The sequence below is a fragment of the Aplidium turbinatum genome, chromosome 5, assembly GCF_918807975.1.
Source record: "Aplidium turbinatum chromosome 5, kaAplTurb1.1, whole genome shotgun sequence".
NCBI classification, from domain to species: Eukaryota; Metazoa; Chordata; class Ascidiacea; order Aplousobranchia; family Polyclinidae; genus Aplidium; species Aplidium turbinatum.
Genome location: NC_137476.1, coordinates 36,687,253 through 36,705,841, shown reverse-complemented (window position 1 = coordinate 36,705,841; position 18,589 = coordinate 36,687,253). Strand labels below are relative to the sequence as shown.

The 18,589-nt window shown below is 36.4% G+C and overlaps 1 protein-coding gene across 1 annotated transcript; it reads right to left on the bottom strand.

Moving 5' to 3' along the window:
* Positions 1-1,211: 1,211 nt before the first annotated feature.
* LOC145770333 (contactin-associated protein-like 4) lies at positions 1,212-16,923 on the bottom strand. The gene is made up of 6 exons (XM_082581937.1): positions 16,643-16,923; positions 15,888-15,960; positions 14,162-14,293; positions 11,166-11,317; positions 6,559-6,697; positions 1,212-2,273 (listed from the first exon to the last, which is right to left on the bottom strand). Exons 1-6 carry the CDS (start codon positions 16,874-16,876, stop codon positions 2,080-2,082), a joined length of 924 nt encoding a protein of 307 aa, XP_082438063.1. The 5' UTR covers positions 16,877-16,923; the 3' UTR covers positions 1,212-2,079.
* Positions 16,924-18,589: the final 1,666 nt, after the last annotated feature.

Genomic DNA, 18,589 nt, shown 5'->3' with positions numbered 1-18,589 from the left:
GTCGTGAATGTTGTATTCTTAGCTTTGCTGTTTCGAATACGTTTGCAATAGTTTTTGCACATGACTAGGGAACTGTGTTCCGAAAGCTAGTGTAATTTGATATTGCCAAAAAGAACCCGCAGCATCAGGCTATAACAGATCGTTTGAATCTACACTGTGAAGTAAACAACGATCATGCTGCTAAAAGCGAAATTCATTCAACTACATAGTTTTTAATATTTATACTGAGAACAGTTTTCTTTGTAACGACAACTTTTCCGTCCACAAAGCATGTTGCTTATTCTTGGGGTCAAATTGGCCTTGAACAGTTTGACGTAACATTGCCTGTCGAACATTTACTTCACAACATGATCGATGAGTGGTTGTTTTGGTCTTGTACTAATAAAGGGCTTGGGACTCCAAACAAGACAGCAACACAAGGAAATGTGCAGTAAAATATTCAGTTAAATGCTAGCGCTCTTGAAAAACGAGTAGTTTACTTTCAAAAAGATAATAATTTTCAAAAGAGAGATGCATCTGGAGTGGTAACAAACAAGTGCAAACGCATTTACGTTGCAATAATGTGGATTACTTCAAGATATATTTGCTGTTTTATTGCATCTTCAGGCCTCCTGAAAAAATTACAGGCCCCTTTCATTAATTACATTGTGATGATCTGGTGATTCATCATTTTGCTTTTGTTGGATTCAAATTGGCCTTGGACGATAACAATCGTCACTTGCATCTAGCTTTTAACGTGAATGCAAAAAGTCACTTCCGAAACGAAACTTAATTTTAATTGTACCAATGATGTCATATTGTCAGCTCGTTTAAACTGACTGTAAAACAGGTTTCTACCTCATGAATGCAAAATGTATATTACAAAAATCTACAATTTGCACTGGTGCAGTTAAAATTGCAACTACTTTTCCGCTGGGAAACTTATCGGGTTTACAAATTGTTCCGAATTCGTGGCAACCGTCAGAGTGTAACAATGAAGTGGTGGATCTTCAAAACAAAACCTGGCTTAAATAAATTAGCTTTCTTGAAACTAACAAGTTTACTGCAAAGTCACAGCCATCAGAAAGGGGCATCGTAAACCAGGACTTTTGCAGAGCCATAATATCTGTGTCAAAGGCCACAATATCACACAAGTTTTTTCACCAAAGAAAGTCCCTGTAATTTCAGCCTTCTTACATGAAAAAAAAATACCTCCACAAAATCAATTTCAATTTTATTGTTTTTAATACAAGACAAGCACATTTTTTACATAGCATATTTACAAACAGTCGGTCAAAACCCATCAAGTAACATCGTCTCCTATGTTTTACAAGCAATGTCTTCAATGTTTTAACAGCAATGAACCTGGCATAGGACATTACAAGTTACTGTAACTTATCTTTTTGAAAACGGGGAAGAGTTATCACAATTTTAATGCTGGTACCAACCGAAACAATACCAGCAATTTTAATGCTGGTATTGTTTTGGTTGCTTCACATTTATGTTTGTTCTGTAATACTCAAGTAATGTTTTAAATGAAACACAACACTTAGCTGAAAGTTCATGGTTAAACCATTTGAGAACAATCAAATATTTGCCAGTTTATGATTTTCTTTTTCAGCAGAAGCAAATCTGTGTCACGAACAGCAACGAATATTGGAATAAACAATAAAAATCAAGTATTTTCATTTGAAATATGTTTCAGCATACTGAAAATTTTGGTACAAATCAGTAAATTACTCTAAGGCTTTTTTATACTTTTCAGAAAGTTTCGTCAAAAGCAATGCTTGCAAAAAGTTATAAGATGGCACAAAACAAGCGATAGTCGATACAATGATATCATTAATCTGTAAATATTGTCGCCAAGCACATACAAAACAGAGCAACTTGTTTCATTGAAGTTCCTTTGTTTTGTATGACTGTGGTACAACAAAGCGAACTCTCTATTAAAGCTATTAGGCCTACAGTATTGTTGAGTAAAATACATAGTAATCGATGATTGAGTGAATAAAATGTGGAAAAAGCAATCAGTTTTTTATAATGTCAACAACAATAATCGATACATTCCCTTTAATCTGCATTTCATGCATTGCAACAAATCTAGTCTTGACTACGTCCACTGCATATCAATGGACCGAGTTTGTGCCAGGCTCTCTCATGACTGGCACCATTGTCTCCAAATTGCAATTCCGTCACTGGAAGCGAATCCTTATCCGTCAAATATCCTTCATCCGAAGTTTCAGGAGATTTGTTCTTGCCACAATTACATTTCAATCTGTTGTCCTCACAGGTACCTGCAGCGTATCAAATAATTTGTAAAGTCTATCGGGCTGACTCATGTTTCGTTCACGACTAAATCAAAACATGATTGGAGCAATAGAATAATGCATGACCAGCGAGTTAAAAGAAACATGCGCATCGCATTTACCGGCAGCAGTGGCCGAGTGGTTAGCGCGTTGGGCTCGCAGTCGAGAGCCTGCATGTTCGACTCCAGCCACCCTCACTTGCTGTTGCTTCTCTGGGCAAGAAACTTTACAATAATTGCCTCTACCCAATGATTACTATATATTTTTACACTCTTCGAGTAATGGGTAGTACAAAATTTAAGTCATAAGTAGAGTAGACAACCGGAAACAGACATTGCCGTCGGCTTCAGCATGGGTCAGGTATACGTCGGAAGGCGTACACCGATGCATAGCGCTCAAGTCCGCTTTCCCGCAATGCAGGATAAAGATATAAAAAACAAACAAACAATGCACAAACTACAGAAAATAATAATCAGTACCAAGTTGATTGAACATTCATGAAACCGCATATAATCAGTGTTGGGCGCGATAACTCATTTTTCAGTTAAACGATAACGATAATCGATAAACGAAAAATGCCTAAAGCGATAACGATAAACGATAAATCAAAAAAAAGTTAAGCGATAACGATAAACGATAAATTATCGCCGATAATGTCCGATAACGATAATTTTTTTTTCTTGATTAGCGCTGCCCCATCCCATGCAGCACGAACTGTTTTCATCAACATGACGAAAAATCGAACATAATATACTGTAGTGTAAAGGGACAAAACTTTTTGTTAGTTATGCATGAATAGAATCGCAACAGCGGCAGTAGGTATCGAATCTTCAACCTCTTGATCCAGAATCAAACCACTGAGGTAACCGCCGTACTCATAATTATACCTTCAGATACCAGTTGGATGCTTTTATCAATTGAGTTACACTGCCGCTTACGTGCAGTAGGCAAAATAAATAAATCAAATGAAAATACCATAAAAAATTCCAAACTTTGTATTTTGCTTTCTGCTTTAAAGGGCTGTTTACAGCAAAGTCAGCAATAATTTAAAAAATTCCAAAAAACGCAAAATGCTTGAAAATTTATCAGTAATCTTAAGCGTTATTGGTAGTAAAAATGTGCATAGGCCTACTGTGAAATCCATCAAGCTTGTCAAATTAGTCGTGTTTGTTTTAGAACAATAACATAATTATCGTAATTTACTGATAATTTCAGATAATTTTTTTTGTTTTCTTTGTGAACACCATCATTAAAGCAATCGCAGAACGCTGAGTTGTTGACATAAGAATTACAATATAGGCACTGTATTAGTGGGAATAAAAATAATTGATTGAGGTAGGCTATGTCGCATAGGTAAATGAAAAAGGTAATACTGTATTTAGCATAATTTTACCACGCAACTCGATGCGCCTATTGTCATGCAAAAACTACTACAAGATGCAAAAAATATGATGTCGGTCTGCATGTCAAATGCTTCAAGCAATATCATATTTCGCAATGACTTGTTTCAGTGATGTTGTGTTACTTTGCTAATTTTCATCTTCATATATTTTGAACTTTCATTTCAATAAAATGCTCGATGACAATATTGACATGACAAAACATGAACAAGACATTTCCCATTTATCACTTTGAGCGATAAGTAAAATGTTTGTTTTGTTTTTTTTGCTGCATAGCCGAGTGGTGAGAACACTGGAACGGAAATCGAAAGGGCGCCGGTTCGACACCACTCAAGAGCATGCGGCTGTGTCTGTGGCAGGACACTTGAAGGCATGCCTGAAGGTGGACACGAAGATTGGCTTCCTTGCCTTCTCGTCCCCTAAATCTAAATCTTCAACCACCGGGTGTAAGCCTGGATACGACAAACAAAAGTAAAATGTAATACTAATAACGCTTAAGCATTACGCACAAGAAACTTGTGAAATTTGATAACGGATTTGCCTAGCGTATTATATATAAGACGGCTTTTTTCTCAAAAAGTACAAACACAATTAGGACAAAAATAATTTGTGATATGTTTTTTAGGTCATAATTATGCAATATTTAAATTTTCCGAAATTTTTTTTAAGTACTTTCACTTTCGGCACAAATGGGTTAACTTTTTAAGTTAAATGGCACTTACGCATTTGATTATTATTTTTGGATTAAAGTTATATCACCAAGCTAGAAAAAAATCGATCTTACAGTCTATAACCGATCTTGTGTTGTTATTGTGTATGAATTTTGTCTTTTAAACTGAGTTTGTGACGTAACCGCACGTCTCAAGGCAAGTTCTTACAATTTTAGTTAATCTACTCATCTAAAGATTTAATGCGCTTAAAACAGTAAGTTTCATGTTTTGACGAGAGAGATTTTATTTTTTTACGACAATTACTAAAAACTAACACTTCCAACGAAAAAAGAAAACACAAGAATAAAATAGTTGATCGTGAGGTGGCGCGAAAGATCATGTTTCCGATGTAAAAGCGGCCTCGTATTGCGACACTTTCACAAACCACTTGCCAATTTCTTTCGCTTTGCTTCAAAGGAATCTGTACCGCCCGTGCGCTTACATTTTAATTGTAAAATTCACTCGCGATTGCCGATTGCAGCAAAACAACAAGAGACTTGTTGCATGCATTTCATTGCATTGCAATTTGCAACTCTAAAAATTATTGTGTTGTCAGGGCCGTCGCTGCAGGGGGGCGTGCCCCCTCCCCTGACAACGACCTGTGCACACACACTTCAGGCACTGAAGATGAACTGGTTTTAATTTTAGTATCATTAACTAGTTGGCTAGTAAAAATATTACTTTTCATGGTCTTTCCAGTTGTGTGTTGATCCAAAATAAAATTTATCGGCGATTAATTATCGGCGATAATCAAATATTGCCTTTGGCGATAACGATAAACGATAACTGAAAAAATAGTTAAGCGATAGCGATAAGCGATAAAAATTTATCGCCGATAATTATCGCCGATAAGTTATCGCCGATAATGCCCATCACTGCATATAATGAATGTCCTAAATAAATTGTATGTCCCAGTAGCCAACAAGTGCTTTCGTCACTGATACGACGAGTGGGTGTCAACAACAAGCTCTTGTGTTTCAACAATTCTTCACACAATTTCGATTATGACCTTTATTGTGCTCCTCTGGGTGGAAAAATTATTGCAATTGCAGGGTACTTCCCTTTACTGCAGTGGTTTTTAAACTGGGGGGCACGCCCTTTTTAAGGGGCGTGAAGATTCTCCAAAAAGGGCACAAACGTGTTAGGCTGTTTGACCAGTACCGCATGCTGCTGTAATGTACAAGTTGTGAACAGGAATGTTGGCAACACCTTACTCTGTGTCACGATTATTGGTGATGTGGTATTGTTTTTACTTTAATTTCTATCCCAGCCCTTGTTTTTGCGATTGTTGTTTAGTCCATTGTTTGTAAATAATGGATATTTGTGACGATTTTTGTTTGAAAGTAGCTTTTCTGCATTTACAAGTGTGATGACACAAGGTTGCAACAAACTTAACTGTAAATTTGACATGCGGTGTGCATTGTAATCAACTGAGACAAGAATTAAACTGCTAACGTCGAAAAAAAAGCAGCTAGGCTATTGATTTATACATCATGGACAATCAACTTTATTTCAAATTCCAAAACAATATGTAAACTTATGCCGTCTGGCTTTGATTTATACTTTAAATGAGAAAAGGAAAGCACAAAGTTTTACAAGTGACGTCAAGGGGGGCGCAGCTAAAAAAGTTTAAGATCCCCTGCTTTATTCAGTTGATGTTATTGGTATATTGTTGAAAATTGAAAGTAGGCTATTTTATGTAACAACCGAAGTAGGCCACTACCTAAGAAAGTATTATAATATAGCTACATCAAATGTAGTTTTTACTTTCTAAAACCCTCTACAACCTGTTTCACCCTAAAAGGGGCATCATCAGAAGATAAGGACATGTTGTTTTATTTGAATAAGAACCTTCTGATGATCCCCCTTTAAGGGTGAAACAGGCTGGAGGGGTTTCAGAAAGTAATAACTACATTTGATGAAATTTGCTCTGTTTGGCTTTTTGCTTGGCATTGAGCACTTTTAGTAATATTAATTGTTTAACATAGCTACATATATACAATTTACAGCGCTAGGTTAATGTATCTTATTTTCTGCATATAATTAAACAATATACGACTTAATTTATATGTAATATTAATTTGTGCATACAAACAATGGAACTCAAGACGAAATAATTTCATCATAATCATCAGAACATTTCCATTAATGAAACTATCTCACCAGTTTCTCCACATGCACAATAGCGGTCCCTACGTGACGTAGCTCCTCCCCAGTATATCTGTGCTGATCCATTACGTGACAACCAGGCAGCTTTTGTCGGGTAGTCGTTTAGGAACATGTATGATGCAACACATCGATACTGAAAGACAACCAATAAGTCAGGTTTTAATTTCTTTACTACAAATGCATTCAACAGGAAATTTAAATCCAATCCAAAAGGTAAATTGGATCCATCTTAAGGTAAATTTTAGGATGAAGGGGTTTAAAGTTTTCTCATTCTAAAGTTTAAGCCATGCAAATTTTTAAATTTGACAAAACGGCAATGAATCCAATTGTTATAATACACAAGTGGCCTGCTAGAAATTTATGGCCATAGTTGTTACATTCCACTGCCAATCTCAACAACGACATCTTGCCCTTAGAAGTGAATCCAATCAATCTAATAAAGTGAAGTGTGTGGTCACACGACATTTGTAGCACTATACATGTTAAGGACATACACACCATCATTATTTCATAAACTATGTTTTGTTACAAATTTGCAAGATTGACTCTCCCCTAGTTAAAACTGTTTCTATTTGCGTACCTTTCAGAAATGTCATACAGTGCTCACGTACCATCTGTACACATCACTTCAAACAACATAAAAAGCAAAACGGAAACTAATTATTATAGCCTATTAGGCTAATAATGTACATTAAGATGGATCGTTTTTTAACTTTTTTTCTTAATCGCTTATTAATAGTGCGGAAAAGTTGTGCACTGACATTGTAAGCACAACACAAAAAAAAATTAAAAATTTTAATATCTTGGGTTGCCCCAAAGAAGTTGAAATATTGGAAAAAGTGGAAAATTTCGAAAAATTTTATTTTTTGTTTTAATTTTTAATCGCTTATTAAGAGCGCGGAAAAGTTGTGCACTGACATTGTAAGCACAACGCAAAAATAAATTTCCAAAAAAATTAATATTTTGGGGTGCCCCAACAAAGTTTAAAATTCAAAAAAGAATTGCAAATTTTTAAAAATTCCATTTTTACACATTTGTAACTGCACTACCTCCCCCGAATCATTGTTAAGTACGCAGAAAATCAATATTTACAAGTAGAATTACAAGTAGGACTACATGTAGGATACGCAAACCTATTAAGAACATAATCTAAAATCTTGTTTTGTATTGAGACGTCGCGTGTCTGGAGCGCCGGATTTCAGTGCAAACGGGAGTTTCTCGTGCAAACAGTATACGGGGTATTCCCAGCTCACGCCCCTGTGATTCTTTGTCAATGAGCATTGATAAACGTATGTTTTCGCTGTGGCCAAAAAATCCATTTCTTTGAATAACAGGGTCGACAATGGCCTTTAGTTTATCCGACAGGTAGCGAGATTTGCTGATGGTTTGCCATAGCTGAACAGCACCGCTGATACAGAGTGGATTGTACTTTATTTCGAACCACATAGGAGCATATACCTTCATGACAAAGGTAGCCAACGTTTTTAAATTATCGGAGGGTTCTGTGGTCCCTATAATTATACAACCGCAGAATGCGATTCCCCGCAGATAGCCAGCGTGAGTGATTAAGCTTATACCTGGACTTCTTGCAGCGAGTGAACTGGAAATTTCTCCTGTACAAACGCAATGACAAATGTCCAGGAGGTATCTTTAGTCCGTGCTTAAATCGGTCACACCCATATGAGGAAAATTACTTGGTATTGATTCAAATCGTCGGATAGGCATTGTCACGGTTTCTTTCTATCTCTTACCAGGAAAGAGACTTGGAAAGGTTCAATAACGTAGTATGGGATATTACCGAAAGGCAGTCAATTAAATGTCGAATAGTTCTACTGGTGAAATGATAATGAAAATTCTTGAAGGACTTTAACGAACGGCTTCTCAAATAACTCTAATTTCGAACACAATTTATATCAGCACCAGTTCTCATCTACTTGTATTCAATTACTTCAGCTTTCAATCAACAATAATCTCTGCATCTATTACCCACTACCACAACAACAATCTACAACTCATAACACAACTCTCATAATCCAACTCATAATAATAATCATAATGCAAATTACAGCACTATTTATAGCAGGTTGTTTGGTCTAGTAACTTCGAGAAGGTTACGTAATGTTACACCATAAGAACTCATTGTTCTGTCCAGGGATATCTAGAGAAGGGGATACGAAGGCTCACAGCGATTGCCTTATTCTTATGACACTACCACGGCGGTAGTTTGTAGCGCGTTAAACAAGCGATTCTTCTCAAAATTGCAGAAAGTTTTATAGTGTAGCTGGTACAGTCAACTACAGAAGACAGTTAGTAAATGTTACATAGAGCATATTCACAGAATACTTGTTTGAAAAGACAGTTGAAAAGTTACCAGTAAGCTGTTTTTCTTAACAAAGCCTTTGCAGTAGGCCAGAATGTAAAGCAAGTATACGGGTAGTTGAATTAACAAGTAACCATGAGCATGCAATGAGTATCCAGGCCTGATGCTAATAGCGCAATGCAGGTTATTATAACAAGATTTATTAAACTACTATCGGTGCCAATTGTCATTTTACGGTAAACAGAGATTATTTACGATAAACAGAAGCCCTTCTATTGTCAGACGTATTCAAAGCCTTCATATCCCCTTTTTTAGATATCCCTGGTTCTGTCACGTTGCACTACACGTAAACAAGCAAGTTAAAGAAGCTTCTAGATCTGCACGTAGCAGTAGAAAGATCTGGAATTACGTCACATAATACAGATTTTCTAAATCGCACTATTAATAGGCGATTAAGAAAAAAAGTTAAAAAACGATCCACCCTAATGTACATCAATTAATGTGATATTTCCAAGTTTTGATGCAGATTTCCTGATTTCCTGCGCTGACCAAACCTGTACTTGACAGCATTGTGCTGTTTGCAATAATTTTGAAATCACACGCGGACCTATTTGAGTCGGAATTCTATAGTTTTGTAATTGAACAAAGAACCAGGCTATCTCGATAAGTCTCTGAAGATAACAAACGGGTGGCTCCTGTATAGACAACAGACAGACTCAACACAAAAACAGACTTACAGACATTTCCAAAAGCATCCAAAACTGTCAAACAAAATCTGTCAAGGAAAAAGTAACTAAAAAACGTTTGAGAAACTATAATTGAAGACATCACAATGGATTATAATACCTAACAGGATAATAAAGAAAGACTAAAGATAGATCAAAAACGTTCGAAAAACTTTAAAAATTAAAATCAATGTTAAGAAGTCAATGTTTAAATAACTGTCAATAAGTTGCAGTAAAACAATCAAGTTTGACCTGAGTTTACATCACGAATAAAGAATATGAATCAGACGCTCCTTGTTTTGTTTTTTGTTTTTGTAACAACTTTTATTTGTTCGTTTTTTTACAAATTTATTTTTTAATTAAAGGGACTTTTTTGAAGTTGCTTGTTTGTCTATTATTGTAGCAAACCTTTGAAAATGTTGCACAAATCGGTGCAAACAGATTATTGTTTTCACAACAAAGTTTTGCTGAATGGAAATGAACTGATTTTTATTTACTGTAATACAGCATTATATAGTGAGTAATGTTTTTATACATACTGTATACTAGCATTGTAAAAACAATATAAACAAAATTTTCACAAAAAATATGTTTTTTTCTAAATTTACACTATATGTAAGCAAATAATGATATAAATTTTTTTTTTTCTTTCGCGCGTAATATATTACAATAATAATATTATAATAATATTTTTAATATTATTAAATATATTATAATAATATTTCAATAGGATTCCAAAGAATAATATTTTCTTTCAGTTCCAGGTAACTGGATAATTTCCAAGTAAAATATCATTTTAAGATTTGTGGAATGAAATTGAACCGAATTGCTTGATTGAAATATTGAACGACAATCGATATTATATTGCAATTAGTATACTTGACCAGCCTCATTGGCGAAACACAGTGTCTACCGCTGTCAATTCTTGCTGCAATTGACTGCCGAGAAACATAACTTACATATTGGTTAATGCTTTAATAGCCTATGTCGAGATAGATATTTTTCTTTTTATTGAGATATGAGACCCATGTTCGGATCTTCTGGAGACTCATTCGCCTCACGCGCTGAGTCAAATTGTTGTGCTCACGTCTCGGCATAATTTCTTGTATTCACGCCTCGCTTTATTTTTTTTCTTGCACCTTTACCTGCGGGAAAGGCGCTTTCCCAAAGGAAAGGCAAAACTCTTCTGTTTTCTTTCAGTTCAGTGTGATGTTGGATGCCGTCTGAATGGTTGCAACTTGATCTCAGTTTAATAATTTGGTGTTCCATGTAAAACTCTAATTTCAATCTTAGTCTGGTGGCAAAATTGGAAGTAAATAATCGACAAGTTGGTGATAGCTTGAAGTCTTCCAGGCAAGATAGGGAAACTTATTTGACAAGCTCCCTCAACTCAGCAAGGGTCTTTCGAAGGGCTTGAGGGATGCTCCAATCCACACGAATAGATTTATGACAGTAAATATTTATAAAAATATTTCTCCTATTTTTTCAATGCCAGTTTTAAAGTTGAAGCTTTGATATGAAAAGAAATATCGCAGTTTCAATATCGAGCTACCAACCTTGATAAATTGTCTGCAACTCTGTGATTGTTCGATCAAAGCAATCACATGAGGTAATACGACGTCATATTTAATCTTCCGTTTGTAGCATCTTGCCTCTTCGCACTTGGCAACACTGATCTCATTCGTACTGTCGTGTGAGATGATGGTCTCTGAAATGTAAGAACGTCATATTATGGGAACGGTGTGGTTTCGTCACATAACAGCACTCGGTGTGTTTAAAGGCTTTATATTATTTCTATATATTTGTCAGGTCAAGAGCGAACATCAAATCCAGGCCTCACAGACAAAACAGATGGAAATTTCTGGTGAAATTTTTTTTTTGAGACACAGGTTTTTCATTTTGGATTAAACCGAAGTAAACAAAAATGCGATAATTTACTTTATTTCAGCTGCAGAAGCAAACACACGCTTGCGCTTGGGCAGAAAATGTAGATTTGTATTATTTTGCGATCACGATGGCTTTAAGGCTATTGGATTGTTGCATAAACTCAACTGAACTTTTTAGATCGAAGATTTTGCGAAAGTTATTTCATTTGATTTGAAGTTTTGGTTGAGAACAAAGTAAAGTTTATTCATGTTTTCACCAAATAGTTTTAGCCAGTGATAGCCAGCGGCTAAAATCAAGAAAACCATTTGTACGCGCTGCACAAGACCTTTTGGCAGCCTCTGGTGGAAGTCCTAGCAAACAGTGGTGCAACGCGGAGTAGGTGTGAACAATGGGCAAGCAGCACATCCCCACTTCGCCAATTATTCAGATCCCGGCCCGAGAAACAGCTGGGCCATGGCCTCTCTAGACTTGCCTCATCTAGGCGTAACCGTTTGCTCACTGATGTTGGACGCTATGGTGCAGATATGTTGCGCTGGGGCTTGGCAGAGAGTGTTGCTTGTGAGTGTGGTGAAATGCAGACGGCAGCCCACATTATCAAGTATTGCCTGCTATACAGACCACCTCATGGTATGGAAGGCCTAGTTTCTATCGATGACGACACCAGGCAGTGGCTAACCAACGGATGCCCTGACATATAGCGACAACACGAGAGAGAAGAAGCCAGTGATAGAGGTTTATTTTTTTTATCTTATTTTCAGAACTTTTTCAGGATCTTGTGAAAAGTAAATAAGCTGTTAAGATTATTGTGATAGTAACTATTTCATTTTCTGACGTATAATAGGGATAACATTTGATGCTATCAATCTGTTATGTGGGTATTTTAGACAATTGCTTGATTTAGAATTATGTATGGCTTCTTCTTCTTCTCTCGTTTGACTTGTAGTAGCTTAGATTGGCAATGCATCGTGCAGCCATGATACGGTAGTTGCAGTAGCGTATTTAGAGGGGAGGATAAGGGGCGATGGCCTCCCCCTAATGATCAAGTAAAAAAAATCATAAATTTTGCAAAAAAAGTTGTAACGCAAGACATAATTGCTTGGGTGATTCATCCTGCGCAACTGTGTCACAAGACCTAAGGGGCGATAATAGGCTTTTTTACCAACTTTTTGGCAAGACTTGCTCAGTTTTTGGCGAAGAAATCCGAATGCCGCGGAGAGCACCTAGACAACAACATTGACCTAACATTCCAGCTGAAACCGCGGAGATCTATTTCAAACAAACAGTTTTTCTTCCTTTTCTTGACAATTGCATGGCACAAATTCACGAGAGATCCAATGAGCACTGCTCGCTAGCTTTTAAAGTCAGCACATAATATATCTGCCTTCATTGATTCATGAAGATGAGGACTGCCCGATCGACAAGATTTTCGACTTCTACCATGCCTACCATGAAATGCTGGATGTTGAACCAAGCAATTGCTTTGCAGCTACTATTAAATTACTAAGAGCGAATTGGCTTGCAGTTTCTGTGGATAAAAGACATGCGACTTTTGTGGATGCGTGTCAAGCTGTTGAATAACTCGGCAATTATCCATAAATTACTTCGAATCTTTGCTACGCTTCCAGTTACAACTGCCTCCAATGAGCGATGTTTCCGTTCACTAAAGTTGCCTACCTGCAAAATTATTACCGCACGACCATGACCGAGCCACGTTTGGATGGTCTAGCTCAGATGTATTTAAACAAGGATATTATACTCGAGTATGATGCAGTCATTGATATATTTGCCAAGCGCAGCCATCGCATTAAACTGTAAATTGTCATTGCGAATCGCCGAGAATGTTCAAAAGGTAGGCTATTCGAGGTCGGAAGGACTAACTTATTGTTTATGTTCTGAAGTGTTTGATATCTTTTGTTGGTTCATTGATTGGAACAGTAACTTACTTCTACGGATTCGCTCTTGATTTTGGACCCCCTCCCCTCCTATCTGACGGCTTCAACTAACCCTCTTCCCCCATTCTGACGCATCATATGACATTTTGGTATAGCCTACTCCCCCTATTTAAACGATCAAACAAGTCTAATTTTTACCCAAGTAGAAAAAATTTGAAACAATTAACAACCATTTTCACCAAATTTGAGTTTTCCATGTACTACCGTTGAGACTACCCCTATTGGCCTCCAGCCGCTGAGTCAGCCGCTATGCGGCTGACTGACACAATGTCTTGGCCCCCCCCCTAACAAACTTTCTAAATACGCCACTGGGTAGTTGGGTCCAGTTGTCGAATACCAATGATTCCACTTGGGGGCCGTAAGATGGGGCATTCGTGGAGTATGTGTTGCATTGTTTGTTCTACCGCTCCGCAGACACATATCGGCGTATTATGCAACCCCCACCTAATCAGATTAGCTCCAGTGCAGCCAACTGATGACAACAAACCGACAAGTAGCAAAGAGAAAGCAAAGCTTATCTGAAGCAAACAACATGCAAATGGAGTTGCAGTCTCCGATTAATTCCGACCCCGATAAGCGCCCTTATTAGTGCGGACATCAACGAATGTCGTAAGGGAAGGAATAACCTTGCTGCAGCTCAATGTGGAAGGCTTTTCAAGAGCCAAGTCTACAGTTATAGATTATGTATGGCAATACGTTAGTTAGTATCTTACCCGTGGTTGTTCCAGCGAAATTGCAATGAACATAAAACTGCGTCGCGATTGAACCGTCAGGTGATATCAAGTAGACTCCTGATTGGTCAGCTGTTCCATTGATGTAGTCACATGACTTTGGTGGCAACGATGCTTTAACCATAAATTAAATATTAGCCTATTATAGTTGAGAAGGTTTATAGTGCTGAAAACATCAGTTGAATGTCTCCAGAGCCACTCTGTCTCGGTCTTATATTGAGCCACTCAGTCTACTACAGGAGATAACGTTTGTAGTACTGAAAACATCAGTTAAAGATAAGTTGAATTTGTAGATAATGAAGCGTGTTGATGGAGGTTTAAACTTTTGTAGCACAAATCAAGTAAACGGAAGAAGCATATTTGAAATACGTCTAACACAAACAATGATGTTTACTGTGGTACATAAACTATTCAGTTGCGTGTCTTTCAATGCAAATTTATTTTTATGCAAATTAGTTCAATTTTATACAAGCAAAAATTAAATTTTGATCAGCCAAGTTAGATTATATCTTTAATTTTTAATGAGGCTTATTTAAATAAAACAAATATTTTAATAGAACATATTTAATTAGATCATTAAAGTAAGATGAATTCTAAATCATATTTATTTAAACTTATTCAAACAGAGTATGAGAAGAAAAAATAAAAGAATTTCTTTTTCTCATACTCTGTTTGAATAAGTTCAAATAAATATGATTTAGAATTCATCTTACTTTAATGATCTAATTAAATTTTTAGCTACTGTATATCTAATTATTTATTTGTATCAGACAAGAATGCCCATATTCGAATCACAAAAGAAACAGCACAAAGAAAGTATAAAAATAAGAGGCATACAAACAGCAGCAACGCAAAAGCATTCAAAATGAAATCGCGAGCTCATTTCGATCATACAACCCACCAGTAAAATTCTTTCAGCCATGTCAACCATCAAGACTAGGTAACAGCATACATAGCAATATTGTAATGAAGACGGTAATTTGATTTACGATGGCAGTCAGACCTCACCAGTGAGGCAACAATAGAGTTAAACGACAATTCGCATCTTCCAACAAAAGAAAAAACATATTTCCGAAGTAGTGCATCAGATGTTACAATGTTAAACAAGACTTGATGTTCACGTACGCTATAGTGTTTAGGCAAATTGTGTATAATTCGAAATGCATTATTGAAGGCAACACGCAGGCGATTAATGTCACGTTGATGATAATTTTCCCACAGATGACATGCATACATTGGAGTACAATATGAACGGAATAGAACATTTTTGTTATCACTGGAGCACTTGTGAAAGTTTCATTTTGATTTGTTGGCAGAAAAGTAGATTGATCGCATTTGTCGATTTATATCCTTGTCGTCACACATTGCCGTATCAAGAAAATCACGCAAATATTTAACACTATCTACGAGTTTGATCGCACTTCCATTGAACCGTACAATTGGATTCAAATTTGTTAAATAATTTAAATTTAACTGATGCTACAACATTTATATTTGTAGCACACAAAAGTGAGTTACATAAAAACTGGCTGGTTTTTGGAAGCGTAAGCTACGTTAGATATTATAAGATACTTAATTTCAACTCTGAGCTATTTTCGTAGACCATTTACAACAAAGATTTACACTGCAGTTCTTGATTAATTGAAGTTAGGTAGTTTTGTTTTGAATATTGGTTATTGTCCTATTGGTTTTACAAATAATTATTTACATTTCAATTCGTGTAGTTCCTTTTCAAGTTTTCGTAATCTTTCACTGACATATTCTGGAGTTCCTTGTTCTCCCTGAAAGATTTCAATCATTAAATTAGAATGCACTTAGTCCGATCGAACAAAGGGTTGGAAGCGTGGCCGATTGGCAGTGGCTTCTACAAGATAAAGTCACCATCCTACACAGAAAGGTGACAGTGTTTTTGAGAAGACAACTATTTCTTGGTTAGTTTCAATCTTCATCTTCTGAAACATCCTAACGGATAATCCTGGCAGTTTAGCATAAGCTTACTTATAAGCCTATGCTAAACTGCCAGGAACATACGTGTTTTACATAGTTTAACGGGCTTTAAACCGCTGACGCATGCCAGGTTACTGAGATTGACAAAGTAAAGTTTCCGATTGTCAAAGTTTAATGATCTGTGAATTATTCCTTCCACGAAGCGACGCTGACCGGGAGATGTTCTTGAAATGCGTTATTCAAGCGCACACCTCGAGAGTCGAACTAGCTCGTCTTCATCTTTGGGCTGCTTCGTGTACAAAGTCGGATGCTGAACGAATTAAGCTATCGGACAGAATTACAGTATAACGACTTGAAGTAATGTATCAAGACATTAAAACTTATTAGTTTACAATATGACACAAAATTGAATTTCTAGCCTTTAACATGTAATCACTAAGCAAAAGGATGGATGCGACTAAAAAAGGAACAAAACTTTGTATTGTAATTAGCGCCTTACAAAAATTCAACACTTACCTTTTGTCCTTTCGCACCATGTAGTCCCTGTACGCCCTTCACACCAGTCTTACCCGGACGCCCCTGGACAATATTGCCATTGGAGTGGACAGGTGCTTGACCAACTGACCCATCGTTACCACCAGCATTGCAAATAAAGGTTGGTGGGCCGGCGTAAGAGTTGCCAGTTCCCGATGATTGACATTTCACATAAGCAAACCAGAGAGCAAATATCAACTTTAATGTCAACAACATTTTTAAAAAAATTCTTTATAAAAACTGCAAAACCACTTTCAAACCACGTGCACACTAGGGTGGCTCGTTTTTGAACTTTTTTTTTTAATTCTCTCTGGGTAGTGGGGAAATGGTGCCAATGAGTGAGAAAACAATCATGACAAAATTTGAGATTCGTAACAAATTGTCTTTAGCCTCCTCATGGGGCCCAAAAATCGAAAATTGGGGTCAAAAACGAAATGTTTTACAAAAATATTTTTAGTTTGGGTAGATAAAGTATTGTTTAGATATATCTACAGTAATTAACCTAAGAAAAAAAATTGGAGTCTTTTTTTTTTTATTTATTTTTTTTTTTTTTTTTTTTTTGCGCAATAAATTATTTTTCGCGATAAAAAATTTTAGCATTTTTGTTTGTGGTTACATAACTACAAACTTCGTCAGTGACGTAAATTCAAGTAAAAGACGTCACTTTTTTCTACCAAATTAACCCAATTTCATTAAAAAATCACACAACAGCTCAGGGCAGGTCTATGAAGAGAAATACAATGACGTTTCATAGCTGGCAAAATGTCTAACGCAATTATGTATTATGTAACCACCCACAAAAATGCGAAATTTTTAGCAAAATGGAAATTTTCAGAAGCTGTGAGGAAGCTGAAGGAATAGTTCAAATGACTCCAATTTTTTTTCTTAGGTTGATTAGAAATATCTAAACAATATTTTATCTACTCAAACTAAAAATATTTCGTTTTTGACCCCATTTTTCGAATTTTGGGCCCCATGAGGAGGCTGAAGACAATTTGTTACGAATCTCAAATTTTGTCATGAGCGTTTTCTCACTCATTGGCACCATTTCCCCACTACCCCAAGAGAATTTTAAAAAAAAGTTCAAAAACGAGCCACCCTAGTGCACACTTAAAATTATTTACTGATCACTTGAGCTTGATTATATCTCTGAAAACTGTTGATAAAACTGATAGTGAACAACGTTTTTTTTTTTTTTTTCATATCTTTATCCTGTATTGCGGGAAAGCGGACTTGAACGCTATGCATCGGTGTACGCCTTCCGACGTACACCTGACCCACGCTGCAGCCGACTGCAATGTCTGTTTCCGGTTGTCTACTCTACATATGCCTTAAATTTTGTACTACCCAATACTCGAAATCGATCACTGGGTAGAGGCAATTATCGGTTTCTTGCCCAGAGAAACAACAGCAAGTGCGGGTGGCTGGAGTCGAACATGTAGGCTCTCGACTGCGAGCCATTATTGAAATGGAGAAAAATATGCAATGTAAAGTTTTTTAGGGCAATGTTGGAAGCATACATACAGAATAATGCAAACTATTTGAAATTTCAAAGCTTATTCTACTAATGAAATTTCAAACTTCGATTATACTTGTACGCTTTTCTTTACAATACTTTGAATTTAGACACTTCGCAATTTGAACATTAATATTTTCAAAGAACGATCCGATGACACAAGATATCATGAAACTAGATTTCATGAGCTTTGCAATAAATTAATTATTCAAAGTCACAATCAATTAAAGATCAACAAATCATTAGAAAATCTAGACTTGTTACTTCACTCATGCAGAAGGATTGATGGAGTTTGGTTAGTCATTCGTGTAACTACTAATAACGTGCAAACCGCAAATGCTGTTTACGGAAAGACGGAAACCAATATACCATGGGTTACTTATATCATTGCTGCCACTGCCGGGGCCGACAGG

Excerpts from the sequence above, each read along its gene's own strand:
- LOC145770333 (XM_082581937.1), bottom strand. The coding sequence starts at position 16,876 with ATGTTGTTGACATTAAAGTTGATATTTGCTCTCTGGTTTGCTTATGTG. Across the intron at positions 14,294-15,887 it reads GGAACTACACGAATTGAAAT|CATCGTTGCCACCAAAGTCA; the intron begins GTAAATAATTAT and ends TTATGGTTAAAG. Across the intron at positions 6,698-11,165 it reads GTTGCAGACAATTTATCAAG|TATCGATGTGTTGCATCATA; the intron begins GTTGGTAGCTCG and ends GTTGTCTTTCAG.